The sequence below is a fragment of the Dermacentor variabilis genome, chromosome 5 (genome assembly GCF_050947875.1).
Source record: "Dermacentor variabilis isolate Ectoservices chromosome 5, ASM5094787v1, whole genome shotgun sequence".
NCBI lineage: Eukaryota > Metazoa > Arthropoda > Arachnida > Ixodida > Ixodidae > Dermacentor > Dermacentor variabilis.
In genome coordinates, this window is record NC_134572.1 from 15,816,368 (window position 1) to 15,838,696 (window position 22,329).

Below are 22,329 nucleotides of genomic sequence, written 5' to 3' on the forward strand. Positions count from 1 at the left end.
GATAAAGATGTGTGCGGACACACCCTTTTGAAGCTGTAGATACATACTCCGCCACTACATTACGGCTGGACATACCGTGGCTTTCCAAATTAACTGATGTAGAGCCATAACCTCTAAATGAGTAAGCTTGAAATTCCATATAAAGGTCCATATGTTTGACGGGGCCACCCCAAGAGTTCAATGTATCGGAGCCAATGAGGGCTGAATGAACTATCTTTATATAGCGTTCCATACATTATTTTCTTGCACTCTAACATATCTGTTGAAGTTGAGGCTGTATGGAGTTATGCGAGTCACCCATTAGGCAACTAGTAGACATTCTGGCTGATACGCAGACGACACTACTTTCTGCATCACATTTTTTATTGTAGCCATGCACTGTACAAAGTCAAAGAATTACCCCAGGACCCTACGCAAGGTTTCCGACCATAAGATTTTGTGAGAAGTCATTCAAGTAAAAACATCTGACATAAAACTCTAAAATGCCATGGGAGCTCTAAAAAAAGTTACTTTCAGCAGTAATTTATTCAAAATACTGCCTTTCCATATCAGGCTGCTCTCCCATGGTGCACTGGTACCTGCGATGCCACAAAAAAGGGGGAAAAAGATAGATATGTACATACAGAATTTTAGATTAACAAATACTCTAAAAAAGCTCCTGTACAAGTCCAATAAAATTCTACAATTACAAGCTAGGTTCCATGTTCTTGATGACCCAAGGGTGCGTCATTACTTCTTCGATGGTTGGCCTCTGTTTTGGATCCTTTCGCAGTAGCTGAAAAAAAAAAAAAAGAGAAGAGCTGAAGCAGGCTCAAAGGAAGAAGCAGTGTGCACTTGAAAGAAGGTGAAAATTGGTGAAGCGATGTGTGCTGCAAAAAAAAATTCACTGACGATTACGATACTCCCTAATGCAAAATATGAGCGCAGCTGTATAGTACATGCTTTCATTTTGCTATATATTTGCTGATGCAGACAGTCTGTCTCATGCGGCACGCTGTAAGCGGAGCGATGTGTGGCGCGACCGTGTCGCTAATCGGAAGATTGCGAGGTGCGGCAAGTAGGTGACACATGGCCGTGATTCACAGCAGCTGCTGCAGACAGACCTCCGCTGATGCAGCGCTTTGTTTTCATACAGATGTGTGCTATGGTGCTATCTTGTAGCCATTGTCACCGCAAGGCCTGTCTTGTGCAGCACTACGCTTTTATTCTCCTGCTTTCAATGTACCCTCCTCCTCCGCTTTCCACCTCATGGTTCCGCTGCATCCTCCTCATCGCCCTCTCTTCGCTATCATTGTCTTTCATCTCCCGCTGCACTTTGCATTTACTATCATCCTACACTGTGTTTGTTCACTCAGTTACAAGGGACAACACCAATGCACTCCGTAAGAATGGGCACCTGAGAGCTGCACTCTAAAACAGAAGACTTCTTTAAGGGGTTCTGCATTACTAGACACCCTGAACACCCCTTCCGACATTCATAGTGGCGATGCCCAAGACACTTCTATTTAAAGGGCCCCTCACCAGGTCTAGCCATTTTGAGCTGACAAGCGCAGTGCATACAAGCAACAATAACGATGGTGTCTGCTAAATATTACATCGCTATGTGCCGCGGAAAAAGCTGAAGTTTCAAATTGAATGCCATTTGCCCTCCTCCTTGCGGGTGCCACACTCCCAGCCAGAGTCGACGCATATCGCACAAGTGTGCCTATGTACATGGCAGTACTACGATGTTGCTCATAGTGGCATGTGACTTAGAGAATTATTCTAGGCAACATCTCTTATTTGTGTAATCTGTTGCTTCAATAGATGAATTAAGGTTTGGAGAAATAACAAGACACACAAACTTAATGTCTGTGTTTTTGTTTTACTTCGTACCTTAGCAAGAGAGATGTACTTTCGTCTGCTTGTTCCCACGTCATTTAGCAGCGCGTGCAGACAACGAAATTATGTCAGTTTCTACTGTGTCTCAGTGCACGATCATGCTCTGCGATCCGCTTGTGTCTAGCTCAGTGTTTATGTAGAACAGACTTATACTGCTAGTCAGGTGTTCTCGTGCACAGCTCGCAAAATCGTGTGCTGTGTGAAAAGAGAAACGCAACAGCTCGCGCATGACACCGTCAGCAAAAGTGCACCACGCAGCAAAAGAGGGAAAAAAATGGAAGGCATACGTCATAGGCCTCCTGTGACATATGCGTTATGCGATCCTCGAGCTCCAGTATGGGAGAACGCAGGGAAATAATTTCACTTGCAGAAGCTGGACTGGGCAAGTGGAGAGAATGTTATGTTGGAGGTGATGCTTGCCTCCTGAAATCAATCTAGGCTATTAATGAACCAACTTGAAACATTCTTGAGGTAGATTGCTCCTTAGAGGGCACATAACTTCCAGGGTATAACTGACATTATTTACGTGGCTTGGTGAAGGGCCCTTCAAGGACCACTGACGCCAAATTTCAAACCCAAGGTATCTGTGATGTTTGGTTCTCCGGCATAAATGTTATGGTTTTAAAGTTAATGCGAGCGGCTGATTTCAAAACTGTAGCACCTTGGGCTCTCCAACGTTTCGCGAGCTCCATGAATATTGCAAACGACATAGATCGGGATACTAGTGCAGAATACGATGGGACGCTGCTTCGTGTCCCTATCGGACTGGTTGTCTGGACGCCTCACAGCGACCGTCTGAACAAGGTGGCTCACCTGGCTACATTTTTGCCCTCCGAACATATCCGAACATTATTTATGCCTATAAAAATACTACTTCTTTCGTGCGACGGATTTACGAGAAACTTCAATGTAAATCACTAACATACTCTGCAGGGCTTGGAAACCCAAATTACCAAAAAAGTAAATGCGATAAGAATTAATGCTGCAGTACAGGTACCAGTCATGCTTTATTCAAACGAACCTTCACGGCACTCCACTGCCGAGATTCCCGCCAGCCGGTGCAAACTTTAAAAAAACTCTAAGTTTCTATTGGACCTTGTTTGATCCGTGAACCAAGAGCTTTCGCTCAAGTTGGGCAACGTCCAAAAGGAGGTCCTCTGCCACGTCGCATGAGCAGATGAAGTTCCGGATGCCGTCTATGAGCCGTAGCACCTCGGCGAACATGGTAGGCACAGGCACGGCATCTGTGGCATCGTCCTCGTCTGATGTCTCAGCGGTGTTGGCACTAGGCAAAGTCTTCGAAGGCGTCATCCAGCGACACTTCGCTGCAGATCGCAACATTGTCGTCAGCCTCCACGTACTCAGCGAAGGTCGTGGTGAGGTTTAAGTCCTCGAAATAGTCATCGGTGAAGCCTGCGTCGGTTGTGTCCCCAGCAGAGAAGGCAGTCTCTTGCTTAAAGCCACAGTAGCTTGAACGAGTTAGCGATTGCGCTTCGCGACACTGCGTTCCACGAACTGGCAATGAAATGTATGGTGTTGAGCACAGTGATCTTTTTTTCCCCGACTCGTTGCGCTCACGTTGCTCCACGCAACTCAACACCTTTGCTGAATGCTTGTCACTAGGATTACAACGAAGAACATGTGCGATAAACCTAGGCCTCTCTGCGCTACCTTGTCGGCAATCTGCTGCTGGGAAACTGGAAGGAGAGAAACGCTTCCCAAACGCAACGAGAGGCGATGCCACTGAGAAGAGAGGGAGAAAATGACTGTAGAGAAGAAAAGGCGCTATTTCAGCACAGCGGGCGTCTGCTGGTGAGAAGGATAGAAACACTTCCCCAACGCGACTAGAGGCAACGCCACCGAGAAGAGAGGGAGAAAGCGATCGTGGAGAAGAAATGGCGCTATTTCAGCACAGCAAGCATCGCGGGCTGCTGCTGGTGAGGAAGAAGAAAGCTGCACCGGAGCGAACCAATCGAGCGGTGTCAAGTGGTCCGCATGCGGAGAGACGGAGCGAGGAATGAGTCCCGCGGCACTTTTTGTTCGTCCGCCGTTCCGTCTCGCGCTTCGCGAGGGTTGTCGTATAACGTGGGTCAGGCGTAAAATTGCGTCGGATAACTGGGGTCTTTAATGCATTGCTTCTAGGTTGACTTCGCCAGGACTACGCTAATCCATCGTAAAACATGGGTCGTCGCAAAATCGGGGGACAAATAACCAGGGTTCCACTGTAATTTAATTTGTTTCCGAATGCGGGGCCTCGACAACAGTGGGTCAACTTTAATCGGAATGAATGGACACCAGGGAAAACAAGCCGAACTTGGTTGCTTTGTTTTGCAGCAGCCTATGAACACGTTTTCATCTTCATCGCTGCTTGCAGCACTTTCAATTTCCAACCCGCTGCTTTGCAGGCGCCAAACTGAAAATGGTTCGCTACATCCACTATGGCAGTGATTCCAACTTGCACAAAGTTGTAAACGCTTTACGATGATGATGACCATGATTCTGATGCCAACGACGCTTGCAACTATACACCATCTCAAAAGTTGTTTGCACTGCTGCCAAAGATACAAGGCAATATCCTTGCTCAGCAAAATATAGTTCCAGGTGCAAGGACTGGAACTTGGGTTGTTGTGGCGCAGTCAAAGTTCATGTTGTCTTTTAGTTGTCTATGGCACTTTTAGGACGCAATGTAGTTCGTACTTACCGATAAAGATTAACTAGGCTCGAGGAGGCACCATCAAAACCTATAATGCCATGATGAGCTGGTGCAGTAACTTCTAGGTGGTGCAGCCACTTGCTTTCATTTTTTTTTATTTTTCTGGCTTGCCAAGCCTCTTCTCACAGTAAGCGTGGCTTCTGTGGTATTGTAGCAGACTATTTTATTAGAACTGAAAATATTGTTCTGTGTCCCTCACCAGGCTACTCACCAGGCCCCATAGCACTGGTTATAGTACACTGGAAGTTGTCAGGTACTGTGTAGAGCTTTTTAGCAAAACAATTTTTAAATTTTGTTCATTATTGCAGGAGATAAAAGAAATTGAACTGTGCTGTTACCATGCCTGCCAGGAGGCCAGTCAATGTCAACAGAGACACTCTCACCCTTTGCATCGACTAGCATCAGCAAATGGCATTCCTTCCCTGTCCTCTTCCACACAGGTGCTGAGGGATTGGTCACATTCATTTGATGAGCTCGGCTTGCTTTCTTTTTTCTTTTATTCCTTCTTTTTTTGTACGGTGCATTTCCAATAGCAGCATTGTACATTAGTTAATCATCCAAAGTCGCACACCATAAGCCATGATGTTGCGAGCAGTCCGTCTTGCATAAAGATACCTTGAGTTTCTAACTTGAAACGGCTTCTTTGACAGGAATGGCGTGCAGCCTTCTGTTTGAAAAGTGACAGTTTTCACAGCCCGCAGCCATTTCATACTTTGCAGACACGAATGCCACTGCGTGATCTATGTTAGAATAGCAGCTTGGGCTTGTTGGTTTTCCATCTTGATGTTAACAGTGCAAAACGTTGAAGGGACACAAGACGAGAAGATGACACCACAAGCACTGTTGACAGCTCTTGTAGTGTGATCTTCTTGTCTCATGTCCCTTTACATTTTGCACTGTTAACACCGTAATCTATGTGCCACACTTTTTGCTTGCAATGCCCAAATCTGGTGAGTGGCCCATTTGTCACGTGCATTAGTCTGCTTAGCGATGCCAATGTCTTGTCAAAACAAACACAAAACTAATTAACATAAATTAAATTCTGGGGCTTTATATGATAAAACCATGATCTCATTATGAGGCGCACCATAGTGAGGGGATCTGAATTAATTTTTACCACGAGGTTCTTTAACATGCACCCAATGCAGAGAAGAGCACTGCACGGGCCAGATGTTACGGCCTGGGCAAGGCCTGCTTTATGAAGCCCGAGCCCAGCCTGGGCCCGTGGTTCCAAGACTGGGCCCGTGTTACCAAGCCCGGGTCTGGTCCGGGCCCAGGCATCGATTACTAGGCTTAGCTAGGGCCCCCGTGTGCATAACCAGGCCGAGCGCGTAAGTAAAAAAATATTTTTTTTTTTTACTTACAGGTTTTTATTTACAGGTGTCAGCCTCACCTTTTCGCAGTCTAATCAGCTGCAGTGTATTATCAGTAAAAGGCTGAAATCTTTGTTTCTATCATGAAAGCATCGGTGATCTGGCCCATTGCCTGAGTTGTTACATTTCCACTGGTGTGCGTGCATTTACCTTGATCGTACGATTTGGTCCTACGAGGTCATTTAGCATGCCAGTATATAAGTGTATACAGTCGACTCTCGTTACAATGGACCCTAATAATCCGAAAAAAAAAAAAAGTGTTTTATCTGAAGTCTGTAATATCCGAGACACTTCACTTCCGAAACTTTTGTCAAGCTAACAACTTTATTGCAGAGAGCGAATGACGAACGTCCAAATTAAAAAACAAACAAAAAAGCCGCAGCTTCGCCCGAAAGGCGAAGCATCGATTGCGATAGCAAATTAAGCAAGATAAGTGCACCAGCAGCAGCGAGCGAATTGACATTCATGCTTTCTCTTGCTTCAACACGAACTAAAGATTGAAGGCACAGCACATATGAAGCTACTGGCACTGGGCACACTTTGTCTGCATTGCAGATCGCTTTCAAGATACAGCGCCCATGCTGTTAACAGCAGCCACCGGAGCAGAACCTCCACCTCCCCCCCTCCGCCCCCTCCCCGCCTCGCGTGTGAAAGGCGTCGCACTTCCGTCCCGCTTTCCTCCCTCACGCGCAAGATTGATCCGCGATCGCCAGCTGACTTTTGCAAGTCAGTTGCCAGCCCGTGTCAACACGGCAAAAGTCCGTTGTAGCGTGGTCCACTAAAAGCGAACTTCTTTGCATTATTGAAATAGGTAGAACAAACTAAGACAGAAATATGGTCCGTCATATCCGAAAGTATTGTACGCGGGTCCGTTGTAATCAGCGTAGACTGTATATACAACAGATGAATTCAAGAGCATACGGTTTAAAATAAATGCAGAAGTAGAAAGAGACATCCCTTGCATTTGCACTAAAATGTAATAGTATCAGTGAGAGTTGTAATAGTGCAATCAGAGAAATGGTTTGAAGAGCGGTTCTTTGTATAATTATTTTTGCTTACATGGAAACAAGGTTCAATTTTATTGAAAAAAAGAAAGAAATTAGAATATCATCTGTTCTATTTTTCTTGCTAAGGTACCCTAAGAGCTACCTCTTTGCTCGTGTCACTTCAGTTTGGCACAGAATGCCTTGGACCATGCACTATGCGATACATAATGTTAGCGTGTGTGCTTGAAGGCACGACTTAGGCCCTTTAATGAGCGGGCCTGAGTCCGGCCTGGGCCTGTGGCTTCAAGCCTGTGCCCGGCCTGAGCCCGCTGAAAATTGCTTCGGACGGCCCGGCCCGGGCTTTCAGCTTGACCCGGGCCCGTGCAATGCTCTAATGAAGAGTACACAAGCACTTTTTACATTCCACTCTAATCGAAATGCGGAATCCGGAATCAAACGCAAAGCTATCAACCGTACAGCTAGGAGGAGAGATAAGTTTTGTTAAATTGGGCTTTAATAAATGCATTGTAACTGGAGTGACACACACACACACACACACACACACACACACACACACACACACACACACACACACACACACACACACACACACACACACACACACACACACACACACACACAGTGACATATATTGTTTTTTCACTTTAGCGGTATGCTCGGCTGGTATGTTATCGCAGGTTGTAGCTTTGTTTTGCATTGTCTCGTGAAAAACATTTACATGGATCTATTGATTGGGCGGACAATTATGCTAGCAATAAAATAAAAAAAAAGGGGGAAAGGTATGTGGCATGAATGCTTACCCTTGAAATGAGATCCTTTGCATCGTCTGAAACGTGAGCAGGGAAACGCAGGTCCACACGGCGGATTCGGTCATAGGTGGCTGAGGGAGTGCTTGCTTCGAAAGGAGGCCTCCCGACAAGAAATTCGTAGATCAAAATGCCCACTGCCCAGAGGTCCACCTTTTCATCGTAGACATTGTTCTCAATCATCTCGGGTGGCAGGTAGTCCATCGTGCCACACATGGTGGCGCGCCTGTGCAGTGAAGAATTTGCATTGCACTGTTCAGTTTAAAACCTGGCTTGCCGAAGTGACCCAGCGGCTATGGTGTTCTGCTGCTCAGCATGAGGTCACGGATTCTATTCTCTGTTACCGTACTCAGATGGGTGCAGAATTATCTGCAATCTGACAATGGGAATTATTGCGTGCACTTCCTGCTAGCACGTTAGGACGGCAATATCATCCGTTTCATGGCAGCATGTGGCATCGGCACATGCACGCATTCCAAATGGCTGCAGTTGGTGCCAAGCTTTATTTTACACCTTAGTTTTACAGCGCTGGCAGTGGCAAAAGAAGACTACCGATATTTAAGGATGGCTTGCATACTAGAATATTGTGGTTGATAAACCACATTTCTGTGCGTCGACTAAATGGTTCTTGTTTCAGCTGTCTTCCAAGACATAGAAACAGACTCGGGCACAGCTAGGACAGCTAGAACACTATTGTAGAAGGCTTTTGAACAGGTTGTTTCCAGCAATTGTAAGTTCCCTAGATTGCCTTTCCCAGACAACTGTGAAGCTGCTGGTAAACAATTGGGAACATTATGCAAGTCAAGGTTAGGGCCCAAAGCGAAACAAAAAAGCATACCTTGATGAGGGGGCATGGACAGACCAACCAAAGTCTGCAATCTTCAGCTTGCCATTGGCGCCAATAAGAATGTTTTCTGGTTTTATATCTCGGTGTATGACCTTCTTGCTGTGGCAGTACTTGAGGGCATCACAGACTTGGTAAATGTACTGTTCCAGAAAAAAACAAAAAAACAAAGGAACAAGAGGATCACTGCACCAAAAATTAGGGCTACAGAGAAGGTTAGTTACAGCACCGTGAGCTTAAACAACTCAAAGCATTAATAAGATGCTTTACTTCAAGTCCAACTGTGATTTTCCTATTCAAATACATGTGAGACATAGTTCAGCAGTTCTCTAATGAGCATTTCTGAGCTAAATGAAGTTGACTGCATTGAAGAAAGGAGGCTGAGTTCTAGAAACAGTAGAAAGCAGAACTTCGATTTAGAACCTCATTTTGTGCAAAAGTTGCAGAAAATCTAAGTTAAACAATCAAAGCACAAAGTTTACAAATCTGCAACTTTCCACTACAAAACAGATACTACAGTTTTGCGAACTGCACTTCTTAGAGCATCGGAAGTGAAAAAAATTGATATGAATTGTGATATGTGGCATAAGGGCCAAGTGTGACCAAAGTGTGCAGGCCTAGGGTTAAAGGGACTGACAACAGATTTTTAAGGACCTAGTTTTCTTTTTAAGGTGCAACGCAAAACTCACTCTCAATAGTTTTTACAACTACAGCGGTTACTTCCAAAAGCGCATGGATATTTCGTAAGAATTTTTCAATATGAGCAGCCTTTAAAGAAGAAAGTTTCTCTACCAGCAACGCTGAGAAGCGAGACTGATGCCAATAGCCTGCCTAGCAAATTGTGAAAGTTACCCATCATTCTACTTTCAGAGGAATGAGTGCAACTGTGTTTAACCACCTACATTTCGACCTTTTCAACCACTTTTGAAAATAAAGAGCTGGTATAATAATTTTGCATTGTTGTAGAGACCTTACATTTGTACCATGTTTTTCCCCCCAAGTACACGCCTACATCACGGCTGGCTGGCCTCCATCGTCATTCTGTCGATTTACTCAATGCCCCATGTAGGGCCTTTGTAAGGCATTTTACAAAAAAAAAAAAAAAAGAAAGAGAAAAAATAGATGAGCCAAGCCAACTCAGTGAAAACGAAGGCAGCACCGCTTTTCTACTCGCTACAAACAGAAGGCCTATCTGCGCATTGTAAATTAGAGGAAACATAAAACAGAAAAAAAAAAGTTTGCTGCATTTCATTACATACTAATAAACACACCACACGAACCATGTACACTAATAGAAGGTCACGTGATAAGCCTCTTATGCCTCTTCGTGTTTTTGCCACGTGGGGCACTAAAGGTCATTTTTCACGACTTTTAGTGAAGCATTAAAAATTAAATCCACATGTAATGAGAAAAACATGGCTCGTTTTAACCAATACGATAGGCAATCTTTCCATCAATGGTGTTATATCTGTCTGCCAACAGTATTATCTTGATTCATGATCCGAGCACTTGTCTGTCCCTTTAACGCGTTGTCAATGGAGCCATGAATTAAGAGAGGTAGATGCGACATGGCTATAAAGGGGCCTAAAAACAGTCCTTGTAAAGTGCATGAAATGTATATGTAATAAGATTATGGCAATGACTAATGAAGTGTACTATGAACAGGAAAGAGACATTGTGGAAGTATGATACAATATATTAAACTACATCAGTGGTAAAAATATGCGAGAAGCCCTAGTGCTTAAGAGAGCCCTCAAAACTCAAGGGGCTGGAGGCATGAGCTATATATTATATATATATATATATATATATATATATATATATATATATATATATATATATATATATATATGTGTGTGTGTGTGTGTGTGTGTGACGCAAGCAGAAGGTTGCAGATGTAGAACATGATCGCCCGAACACTGCCTTTATTCGTAGTCTTCCGCTTTCTTCACTATTGCGCCGTACCGTCCTATTGTGCGGTTCGTCGCACGCTTCCCCCTCCCGCTGAGAGATTCGTAGGTACAAGGGTGGATGATACTGTCAGAGTCCCCACATATGGACGATGTCAGTCTGGTAGTCCGGTGACGTCCAGCAGTACTCAGGTGGCCGAGGCTGGCTGTTGCGCTCCGGACGACATCTAAATGCACCGAAGCACGTAAACACTGATCGTAGTACATGTTGAGCTCTTGATGCAACTGAGTCAGATTGAAGTGCCTCGCAGGAGAGGGAACTATGGTTGCACTTGAAGCTAGTGCATGTGGAATGAAGAATGCGTGGACTTTGGTTAATTGCTATCACTGGAGAGTTACCGTTGACATGAAGTTGGCTCGCTTTTGGTGATTGGACATGTGCATTGTCTGAAACGAGTGCACGTTATACGAGGTTTTTGATGTGGCATTTGTGTTGCTTTAGTATGCCAGAAAAGTGCAGCTGTCCTATTTGTCATTGCTTGCGCTCTTGTCGCATTTGTCATATCGGGCAAGGTCTTGATTGGTGGCACTGAAAAAGTTCTTGCCGACGGTCATTTGTAGGAAAACGACATAATTGCCGAGTTCTTCGGTTCAGTTGATTTGTGTGTACATGTCTTCCTTTATATTGTATCTTCTCTTTTGATGGCACTTTTTTTCGACATCACCATAATCTGTGTTGGACTCGTCCTTGTATTAGCCAAACTTGTTCTTGGAATTGCTGGGAAAACGCTTCCTGCTATGGCTTGTTTGATGGTGAGGTCCATGTGTGAGGTTCTTCAGAAGCCACATGTAATGCTATCAGCATTACATTTACTGTAATTTTCTGGAACATTTTCATTGGAACATTCAGTACATTTTCTGGAACAGTACATTTACCAAGTCTGTGATGCCCTCAAGTACTGCCACAGCAAGAAGGTCATACACCGAGATATAAAACCAGAAAACATTCTTATTGGCGCCAATGGCAAGCTGAAGATTGCAGACTTTGGTTGGTCTGTCCATGCCCCCTCATCAAGGTATGCTTTTTTGTTTCGCTTTGGGCCCTAACCTTGACTTGCATAATGTTCCCAATTGTTTACCAGCAGCTTCACAGTTGTCTGGGAAAGGCAATCTAGGGAACTTACAATTGCTGGAAACAACCTGTTCAAAAGCCTTCTACAATAGTGTTCTAGCTGTCCTAGCTGTGCCCGAGTCTGTTTCTATGTCTTGGAAGACAGCTGAAACAAGAACCATTTAGTCGACGCACAGAAATGTGGTTTATCAACCACAATATTCTAGCATGTGGCACAACCACGTGCTATCCATGTGCCGTTGTGCTGAGAGGACACTTCTGTTAGTTGGCAATGTGTGATATCTGGTGCCTTCGATTCCTCTGTAATGTCAGCAGTTTGTTGGAACCTGGTGTGCGCGAAAGTGCTCGAAATATGCAAAGCAGCTAGAATGCCGTGTGTCAGCTGTTCATCCGCTGCTGATCGAGGTAGATGCTCTAGGTCGCGAAGTGAACTAACGCAGTTGGTGGTTTGATTGTGGTGGTCCCGGTGGAAAATAAGATTGCTTAATTTGACTTGTTCTATTCATTGTATCCATGCAACCCGGAATTCCAGGTGGTTGATTATTGGACGACGATGCAGTGGATGTGACTGCACCACATGCTTCTAGGGAGACACCTGCCTCTATAGAAGTTGAGGTTTCATTTGTGAACAAAACGATACTGTGAAGCAGGTGCTGCGGAATCAGCTTCATAGAAGAGTCGCGCGACTTGAAACCAAGAGGTTGGTCGCATGTGCAAGACGCAGTGAACGCATTCGATTCATTGGCGATGGCAAGAGTACGATAATGGGATGAAGATGCACATATTGGCGATTCCTGCAAGGAAGTAAAACCTGATGGAAGGTTTGGCGTTGAAGGAAAGCGACTTAGATATCGCTCAGAGAACGGAGGATTTACTTTTTCCATTGTGCCTGGTGAAATAATAGTAGGCATGCAATTTTGTTTAGTCTTTTTGGGAGGATCACTACAAGAGAGAGTTGTCGATGGTCTAGTAATATGTATGTTGCTTTGGTTGGCTCTGATGAAGATAACTACGTGGAGATTGTGGATGATTGCAGCAACTCAGTTGATATGTTCCCAGCTGGTGGACAATAGAGGGATCTGCAATGTATACTTGAAATCAACTGATCATCTCTTCTTTGATTTTCTCCTACGATTCGTGGTTTTCAAAGATGTGTGTGAGGTAGAACCAAAATGCCTCACCGGTGACGTATTCATTGAAATTGGCGATCATACCCTGTTCTACCCATGATGCGGCAGATGCATGGAGCTCGAAGAAGCGAAACCAATCTTCTACGGGCCCATCGTCCGCTGATCCAGTGTACTTGGGCAAGTCCAAGGCTTGCGGTGATGCAGTCATGATGCTGGTTGGTGTCGGAGCTATGCGCTCTGGGTTCACGTCACGGTGTTAAGTATACTTGCATGATGATGCGAGGCCGATGAGGTCGCTGTCAGGTCTTTATCCTGTAGACTTGTGCAACGCGAGCAGGAGGTTGCGGACGTAGAACAACATCGTCGACCTAACACTTTCTTTATTCTTTGTCTTCCTCTTTCATCACTATTGCACCGTACCATCCTATTGTGCAATTCATCACATTATATGTGTATATAAAAAACCTACAATCACAGCGGCATCCTCTGGCAAGAGGATGTGATAGAAATTTCTTGGGCTAATAATAACATGTAATACAACATGTTCAAGAAACCCAGAACTTCTTTGGTGTCAAAAACAGTTGTCCACCAAGAATCATTACCAGATGGAGAGGGATGTGCTGGCACTATGCTATAGGAAAGTATTTTTCTCAGCGTCTGTTTCCTGACACTCCAGAAAGATGTGGAGGATAGTCAGCCTCTCACCAGGGGTCTGTTCGATTCACCTGCACCACTGTGAGCCGGCTCACGGCGGTTCAAGAGAAGTTCAAGAACTGCAGCTCAATTCCGGAGGTGCAGGCCCAGCGAAACACTCGAAACGAATGCAAAGGTGCAGACGTGATGTAGGCGTTATGCTATGTCAGACTAATGTGCACAGGGTGCGTAAGTTTGAGAGGTCCTGAACTGCAGGTATGATCGGTTTCTGGGGCGTAAATACACACCATAGTTGCGTAGACGCATCAGACGTGCGTAAGCGGGGTTTTAACGGTGTTCGCACCCGTATGCTGCATCGTCTGCTGCTTCACACCTGTATGCCTGCACCAAGTCGGCACCGACAGTGGAGCGGGTGCAGCAAAATCATGAACCAGCCTTGCACCTTTCCTGCACCTTTTGAAATGAACGTTGTGGTTCTGCGGGAGCCATTGCTGCACCGCTAAACGAATGGCAGGGTGCAGCACCTCGCGAACTGGTTCAAGTGGTGCAGGCGAATCGAACGTACCCCACATCGACCACAGGTTGGAAGTTCATTACCAGTCAGCATAAAATATTGGGTGTCATGTGTGTCCTATCCAAAGTTGACAGTATAAGACATCAGTTCGTTGTGCTTTTGTTGCAGAGGGCCAGAAACTTATCTGTGGCTTAATTATGTCAAGCTTATTCGTTCCAGCGTCTTACAAGCATTGCCAGTGGCTTGTTTTTTTTTTTTCGTAGGAAAGGCTTCATATCTGTGGTAGGGACAGCAGCGGTAGTATTAGCAGCTTGCAATGCATTTGATGTGGCAATTTGGTCTGCTAGAATTAGCCTCGACATCTCTATGGCCAGGCTCCCAGCATATAACAACATGTCGCCTAGATACACTGTGCACAAAGTGCAATAGAGTTCACAAAATACAGGATTTTTGTGTTTACGTAGTGACTCTTCAGCTTTTACGACAATTATGGCAGTCTTTAAATATCATTACTTTTGCCGTTTTGATTTTCTTATGTTTCACAGCCTACAATAGTACATAGGCCTCAGCCCCAAAGATACTTGTTACCGGTTTATACATTACGCTTTGCTTTTGTTTCTTCCAGGGTGGGAAGGACTGCGAGCACGTGGCATGCTTGCAATCACAGTTCATGCAGTGTGCAGCGTTCTCGCACATTTCGGATGAATGTTCATTGACACAACATTTAACACATTTCTGATGACCTCAGCAGTTCTGTGAACTATGGCCAAAACACTGGCATTTAAAGAATTGAAGAGGATTTGGGACATATGATCCAATCCCAATGTACTCTGCCTCAAGCGGCAAGCTTGAGTGAAAAGTGGGTGCTTTGGTTAAATCTCTTTGCAGTCACCCCTCATCTTAATTTGCTTCACATTGGTTACATCCTGGTCACCCCAACTCTACAAAACTTCAGTCTCAGTCAATTCCATTAAATCATCTTCCAAAACAAGATGGATGGTGTTCACGGTTCCATCCTGTGTCACTGTCACATCCCTGAAGAACACTAGATTACAGAGCCCGTCTTGTTGCTTTTAACGCGACAGCGTTAAGGAGCTCGTGTCGCAGAAAAGCCGGTGTCGCTGTCGGCAGCGTTGGCCGTGAGCGATAAATCCCGGGAGGCAATTCATAAATAAAGAACAACTTGCAAGATGGGCTAGGTGGAAATCGAACCGGGGTCTCCGGAGTGTGAGACGGAGACGCTACCACTCAGCCACGAGTTCGATGGTTCAACGCGGTACAAAAGCGCCTCTAGTGAATGCGGTGTTGCCTTAGAAACGTGCCGTAGAAAGTTATACTGCGGTGTATATCAGTAATTATGAGCATGTAACTTACAGAAGTCGCCATTACACGAGTAGCAAAGTACGTTTCCGCTACATTTCTTCTGCGCTCTGCGCACACGCAGAGCCATCTTGTGGCAAACACAGAAGACCCCCTCCTCGCAATGTGCGGCGCTGCCCCAACACGTGGCGCGCCACTCGCCCGCTTCTTAAAGTCCTTACCACTTTTCCCCTTCGGGCCGTGAGGGGACCGGTGCGAGGATGCCCCACTACCCTTGCGTTTAATAAGTTTTCTCGCTCTCTCCCCTTCCAACTTCCAGCGTGCGTCACTCGAACCCTCGTGTTTAGGCGATCCGGCTCCTCTTTCCGCTCACAGCGCGTTTCCTAGGTGCAGCGTCCGATGCGGGACGCCTCTGACGTGATCGCTGCGCCGTAGCGCGTCTGGTGGGAAAGCGTCCCCTGCAATGTGTACCGAGCTGCTTCCGAGGAGTCATGCGTCTGCGTGGTGCTCTTAAGCGAGATAGAAGACGATCCCATCAAGGCGTCAACCCCATGATCGCATCGGCCTTCATGGCGTGTCGCGGCCCGGCTGTTCGTGCCGATCACAACGTTTGCCTCGCGTAGATCGTTTCTCCCTCCGAGACACCGAGTTCTTTGGCTCGTTCCGCTTGCTCAGGCGCGCGTTTCGTTGTCGCGCCGAACGCTGCGTCGCTCGGCGCTCACCGCGTGATTGGTGGGTGCAAAGTCCGATGCGGGGCGCCTCATAAGTGATCGCTGCGCTGTAGCATATTGTCTTACACCCCTTGGCGGGTTGACAGGAACGCTGTCGCGTTCCACTCTTGAAGGCGAAGCTTAAGCGTCCTCCAATTTTTTATCGCGGAGTTCCAAAAGATCACCACTAACCATCTTATATGCTTTACGGTCAAGGCCAATAGCTTCAGTCAGAAATATTGGAATGAGAAAAGGAAAGATTAATATTAGTCTTTTCTGGTTTCTCAGAGTGGATCGCATGATGGAGAGGAAAGTTCAGTTTGCTGTCCAAAAAATTTGAATACTTGTTTGGTGCACCCCCTCACCTGGGGGCAGTCAGGAAGGGTAGGAAATGAACTAGGCAAAAATTGTTTTTGTGTTGGCAGTAATGCCATCCACCCATGATGGAGCCCAGCAAGGATACACCACAGGACTTGCTAGAAAGACACCCTCTGGATGCCAACCATATGGTTGGTTTATCCAAACAAGGTCAACTCTTGTCACCTGAAAACTTGGAATTAAGTGAATAGAAGACAGGAAAAGAGAAAGGTCAGGGAGAGGGACAGGACAGAGGTACTGCCAATTTGTCTCGGGTGTGTCAGTCTGGGGGTGCCGTCTATGTGAAGCCAAGGCCAAAACGGCGTGTTGCCTCTACCGAGGGGCCAACAGCCAGAATCGGCTCAACCACTAGGATCCCCTTGTCACCCGGACAAGCTGCAAACCGCTGCATGCAAGACCTCATTAAAGTTGGTGCAGTGAATGCTAACAAGACAACTTCACCATTCCGATGTATTGAGTACAGAGCTCTTGAGGTAAAGCTTTTGTTTAAAAGCAAACAGTAATGCATAAAGAAGGGCGATGACAAAGTAGGCTTCCAGCTGACCAGTGCTAATAACAAGTCCTTTTCAAAATGGTAAGGTGTTTTTCCTGCAGTGGCCAATAACTATAGCTGCAAACAATGTCAAGGTGCTGATTACATCTGCAGGTCATGTGTCTTTGCCCGAGTACAATTCAACTTAGCAGGACATGCATTGTATTCATGACTGCTCTACGTTATGTGCTAGATACCTCAATATTTTATGATCTATATTATATATATATCCATCACAAGTACACTACAGAGTATTTATGCTAGAAATTCAACTGCGCTACACCGAAGAATGTTTATAGACCTTTACCAGAAAACACCTTAATTATATGCACACTCCAAGCGAATTTTAGTCATTGTCAAGCTCTGCATATATTTAGGTACAGTATATACATGCTAGGCTATTGAATCACTAAATTTGGATATATCAGGTCTTGTGTTCTTGACTAAATTATTCCTCAGAATTTTGATAATGGCAACCCATGACCAAATGCCATTCAACACAACATTCACAGCGCATGGCTTTCATCTTCTCAGACTATCAAATATTAAAAGCGCAAAACAATACCAATACTTAAACCTGAAAGTGATGTCATTTTATTGGCACAGTTCTTTACGGGCAGTGTAGTGTATGTCATTGCAGGCCTTACATGGCGTGCTTGAGGTCACCGCCACTACTAATGCCCATGCGCTTCCCGCATGTCCCGCTGACCTTCTCAGTCACAACTGCGGTTTGTTTGTCAGCCTCACCGCCAGACGTGGGAAGTATAGTTGCGGAAAGTAGGAGACACGACACATGCCCATCCGGTTTGAGCATCATTGTTTGGCATCCTCGTGTGCCTTTTGAGAATGCCTTGTGAAAACAGCGGTATTTTTATGACCACTTAGCTGGCTACGACCGATGAATCCTTTCGTGTGCGATCGCCATCGGGTCCCAATTATGGTGTTTCGAGCATTCAAGCGAACTGGCCCACAGTTGCACGGGGGACCAAGTTTTCTTAACTGGCAGGGCAGCCCACCATCCAGCAGACATACCGTCAATAAGCTGTGGTTTCGTGGAAACATTCTCGCAGCTTGCGTGGCAGCCACTTGCAGGAGAAAAGGGGAGGACATCAAGGCCAACTTGGAGCCTAACGTAGGGGAGCGGGAGATGACATGTGTTTTTCAGCAAAACTATCCCCTTGCGTGTTGTTAAGTGCGCCACCGTTTCCACCAATACAGTGTGCGTCATGAAGGTTGTTGTGCTATTGGTTTTAAAATTACGGGGTTTTACGTGCCAAAACCACTTTCTGATTATGAGGCACGCCGTAGTGGAGGAGGACTCCAGAAATTTGGACCCCCTGGGGTTCTTTAATGTGAACCTAAATCGAAGTACACGGGTGTTTTCGCATTTCACCCCCATCAAAATGCAGCCGCCGGGGCCAGGATTCGATCCCGTGACCTCGTGCTCAGCAGCACGGCACCATAGCCACTGAGCAACCACGGCGGGTCATGTGCTATTGGTTGTAAAGGTGTGCACCCACATGTGCGATTGGCTGGTTTGCAACTCTTGTGCAACTAAGGGTTTAAAAAGTCATGTTTGGTTGTGTGGGGGAGAGCGGAGATTCGGGCTTGGACCCAGAGACACACCTTGAAAGAGTCTCTTTATCGGACAATGGCTCTTCCTTCACGCTGCCATCATGCACTCTAATCATCGAGGGGCGCCGACTTTGCACCTTAAACACCTTCCCCCCTTAGCCATCGTTGAAGCTAGCAGAGAATAAAGTGAAAGGAAATTAACTCTGACACTAAAGACAAGCCAGAAATAAGTAAACAGAGTCCTAGGTTGCCCTTTCAATCTAATAGTGGTTTGTGCAATAATAGCATTAAGCAAGTGCTTTCAGCACTCAAATACATAGCAAGTGCAGTGATGTCCATGCAAGCCATCAATTATAGAGTTTGTGTAGGTAGTTAGTATTGAGAACTATATTGCAATGAGAGGACTTACGGCTGCAGACTGCTTGTCATCAAACATCTTTGCCTTTGTGAGCTCTTTGTAAAGTTCTCCTCTGGGAGCATACTCCAGGATAAGGTAAACCCTAGTGTCATCATGGAAGTAGCCATACAGCCTCAGGATGTGAGGATGCCTGTGCAAAGAGATGGTATCTTTCAGTCCTACTACATGTCAATTATATAGCAGATAACACTAGACTAAAACAAGAGCAATGTGAAAGCCAAACCGTAAATGTGACTGGATCTCAATTTCTCTCTGAAGCTGGTGTTCGACATTGTTGCTCTGCAATTGGGACTTGAACATCACCTGCCAAAATGCAATAAGTTGAACAACCATCATAAATACAGTTGCTGGAATATTACAATGCAATCTTTCACTCTCTTCGGTAACCAGATCAAGTTTTCTCATCACTAGTGCATACAGTGAAACAGTTCAGTTTAAAGTACTGCAGGCTTTATTCATTACTTCGCAGGGTGAGGGGCTCGCTTTTCATGTAAAACTTGATTTTGTTTCACCTTTATGATGCGTGGTATCAAAAGGACAAAACTGAATTTCTACCGAAATGTTAGGAAGTCATCAATGGCAAGTCTAAGGAGAACAATAAAAGGCTGTAAATTTTAAAGGTGGCATGTCGAAATAAGAGTTAATTTCCATACGAGTAAAAAGGAAAGGTTTTTTATAGAGCTACCTAGTAACAACAAAAGCTTTGATGCAGAGAAAAAAAAAATCACCAACAATTACGATGCTCCCCAATGTGAAATTTGAGGACAGCTTATACGTATCTTCATTCTGCGATATATTGAGGAAAGGAATTTGAGAGACATGTAACAGAGCGGCCATAGCATGTGCTGCGTGGCTTCTAGAAAGAACTACACAATTCGTGTCACACATACAATCAGATTACAAGACAACTGCAAATCATGACAATCAAAACAAGCACAAACGAGACCAAACCAAGTAAACCAAACAAGCGCAAGCGAGAGCTGATGCGAGCAGATTGTAGTACGAAACAAGCGGTCTAGCAGAGACCAGATATGAGTGTGCATCGAGCGGTCATGCAGGTCTGCATTACACCAGTTTCCCGCGTGTATGTCACTGAAGCGGCCAATCTCATTGGTCTCCGTCATTTGTGGTTTGCTCTTTCATCTTTCGCTATGCTCATTTGTTCAGTTATGCCGATGACACAGGAACGAGCGCCTATGAGCCGTGCTCCAAAGAAAGCTTTGCCCAATATATGGGTGGCAAAAAAACAATTTATATCTGGTTATTGGCTGCTACAACATAAGTTTACCGAATGAATTGTGAAAAGAAATAAAAAAGAAAGGGCTTTATTTGTAACTATGTACATGAACAGTACTCTTGAGACTCCCACATGTGAAAGTGTTATGGCGAGACTTACTAGAACAGCTAAATGAATTTATTCTAACCTGCCACCACTCAAGTGTGGGAACCAGCAGGGAGAAAAGGTCTTGAACTGCAAAGATACATTTACCTGAGCCAATTCATACTGAAACAATTTTTTTTTCTATACTTTGCTAACACTGTGCACTGATAACCTCAGGTTCAAAAATTAGTGCGGTGGTTATCTACTCCTCCATGTCTGATTTTTGTTCCATTTAACTCGGTAGTATTACATATATATGCAATGCACAAATAAATACCCTCAAGTGTTAAATAAAGGATGACACAGTCCTGCTGCATATTAACTGTTTCTCCGCATACAGTAGATGTTATGCACTGTTTAGCAAACTATTACTGCGCAGTATTACAAGATTAAACTGCACCTTACTGCAGGCACCTAGATTTTTAAAATTTTGAATTTTGAAAAAAAAAAAGGCGATTCACGGGTGCTGTAAAAATCAGCTTCCGACTTATTTTTTTCGCAACTTGAATATCCCACTCCACTGCCTGGCATGGTTGCAGCGCGATGAGATAAGCATGGCGCGGTAAAGCCACTACTTTTTCGTCGTAAAGGAAACGGTTGCGATAATGCTGCCTACCTTAAGGGCAATAACGAACTTGCTCTTCTTCTCACGAGCTAGGTACACATTTCCGAACTTTCCCTTGCCCAGCGGCCTTCCGATTTCGAAATCCTGGAGGCGCCACTCCATGCTCGTCCTGTAAAGAATGTCATTTAGTCTAGTCAAGAATATGTCAGTAAAGTCGCGCAATATATACCGCAATGGTCGCGGTTTAAACGCATAAGTTACACTTTTCCAGAGTTTAAAGAACTTGCCTTTTCTTTTGTGAGGCATCATCTGTCCTTGCTTCCGTCTTCCTGTCAACAGCAGTTGAGTTTTGAGGCTGGAAGGGATTACGCCGTCGTGAGGAACCGTCCCAACCGCTCTTCCCGGATAAACGGGACGTCAACGATTTGTAGCAAAACATGGCACGCACGCAAGAAATATCACGTTGAAGTCGCAACAAATGTGCTTGATTACCTGATTTTCTTTGTCACCCATATTCGGGCAAGGAACTGGAATGGTAAGAAGTAAACAAAAAAAATGTGGACGGTTCGCACGTACGCTGTGCAGTGTAATTGAGCGTGCAATGTCAGTAAGTGGGAAAAATCATACAAGTAGCGAAAAAATATGCTGGTATATTATGCGCCAGTAAAAGAACTCTCTCTTCCGAGTTACAGAACAGACTCACCACAGGCCGTTGTATATAGCTCAGTAAGAGAACACAAGCTGGTGGGAGGCTTCAGGTGGAGTGATTACAGAAGATCAGCAATGACTGATAATGCCAGTGGCACAGTACTAACGGACACTAGCAGTGCATTAGCGCAAATCGCGCACTGCGATCACGAGCGTTCAGCACATTTAAATTCTTGCACGGAACATTCCATTGGACGGCTAGTTGGATGGATGGATGGATGTTATGAGCGTCCCCTTTGGAACGGGGCGGTGGCTTGCGCCACCAAGCTCTTGCTACTATGCTGCCTAATATCCTACCTATAGGTTAACCAATGAAAAAAAAAAAAAAAGAACACTATGAACTACCACGTCCAAATTTTCTGATACCCTATTGCGAACTGTGCTTTTGTACATCTCCGTCTTTTGTCGTTTCCCTACTTTTCTTCCACCAATCCTCCAATCGCCTCTTACTGATGTCTATTGCGGACCTGTTTGCTTTACCCATAGAGTTTCTCACTACATTATAGTGAGAAACTCTATGGCTTTACCACTGCTCCCGCTGAACCCAAGGGCTTCAAGGAGGCCAGTGGTGCCTAAATCGACCGCTGGATAGACGTCTTGACATTCTAATAAAATATGCTCCGTCGTTTCCCTAGCTTTACCGCAGCAAGCACATGCTTCTTCTTCCTTCTTATATCTCGTGTTCTAAGGCATCCCGATCTCGCTTCGAAAAGTAATGAGCTTCCCTTTGAGTTATCATAAGTGGTTTCTTTCCTAATTTCGTTTTTTCCCCTTAAGT

At 45.1% G+C, this 22,329-nt stretch overlaps 1 protein-coding gene across 1 annotated transcript; it reads right to left on the minus strand.

The window, feature by feature from the left end:
- Positions 1-342: 342 nt before the first annotated feature.
- LOC142582301 (aurora kinase C-like) lies at positions 343-21,813 on the minus strand. Its single transcript, XM_075691855.1, has 10 exons — positions 21,547-21,813; positions 21,336-21,370; positions 21,131-21,198; positions 20,895-21,012; positions 19,121-19,200; positions 18,889-19,027; positions 8,619-8,767; positions 7,775-8,006; positions 690-775; positions 343-578 (listed from the first exon to the last, which is right to left on the minus strand). The coding sequence occupies exons 2-10, from the start codon at positions 21,354-21,356 to the stop codon at positions 524-526; spliced, it is 948 nt and encodes a 315-aa protein (XP_075547970.1). The 5' UTR covers positions 21,357-21,370; positions 21,547-21,813; the 3' UTR covers positions 343-523.
- Positions 21,814-22,329: the final 516 nt, after the last annotated feature.

Bases quoted from the DNA above. Each gene is read 5' to 3' on its own strand.
- LOC142582301 (XM_075691855.1), bottom strand. From the start codon at position 21,356: ATGGGTGACAAAGAAAATCAG. The intron at 19,201-20,894 runs GTAGGCAGCATT...GCATTTTGGCAG, and splicing joins AGTTCGTTATTGCCCTTAAG to GTGATGTTCAAGTCCCAATT. The intron at 8,768-18,888 runs GTAAGTCCTCTC...TTTCTGGAACAG, and splicing joins ATGACAAGCAGTCTGCAGCC to TACATTTACCAAGTCTGTGA.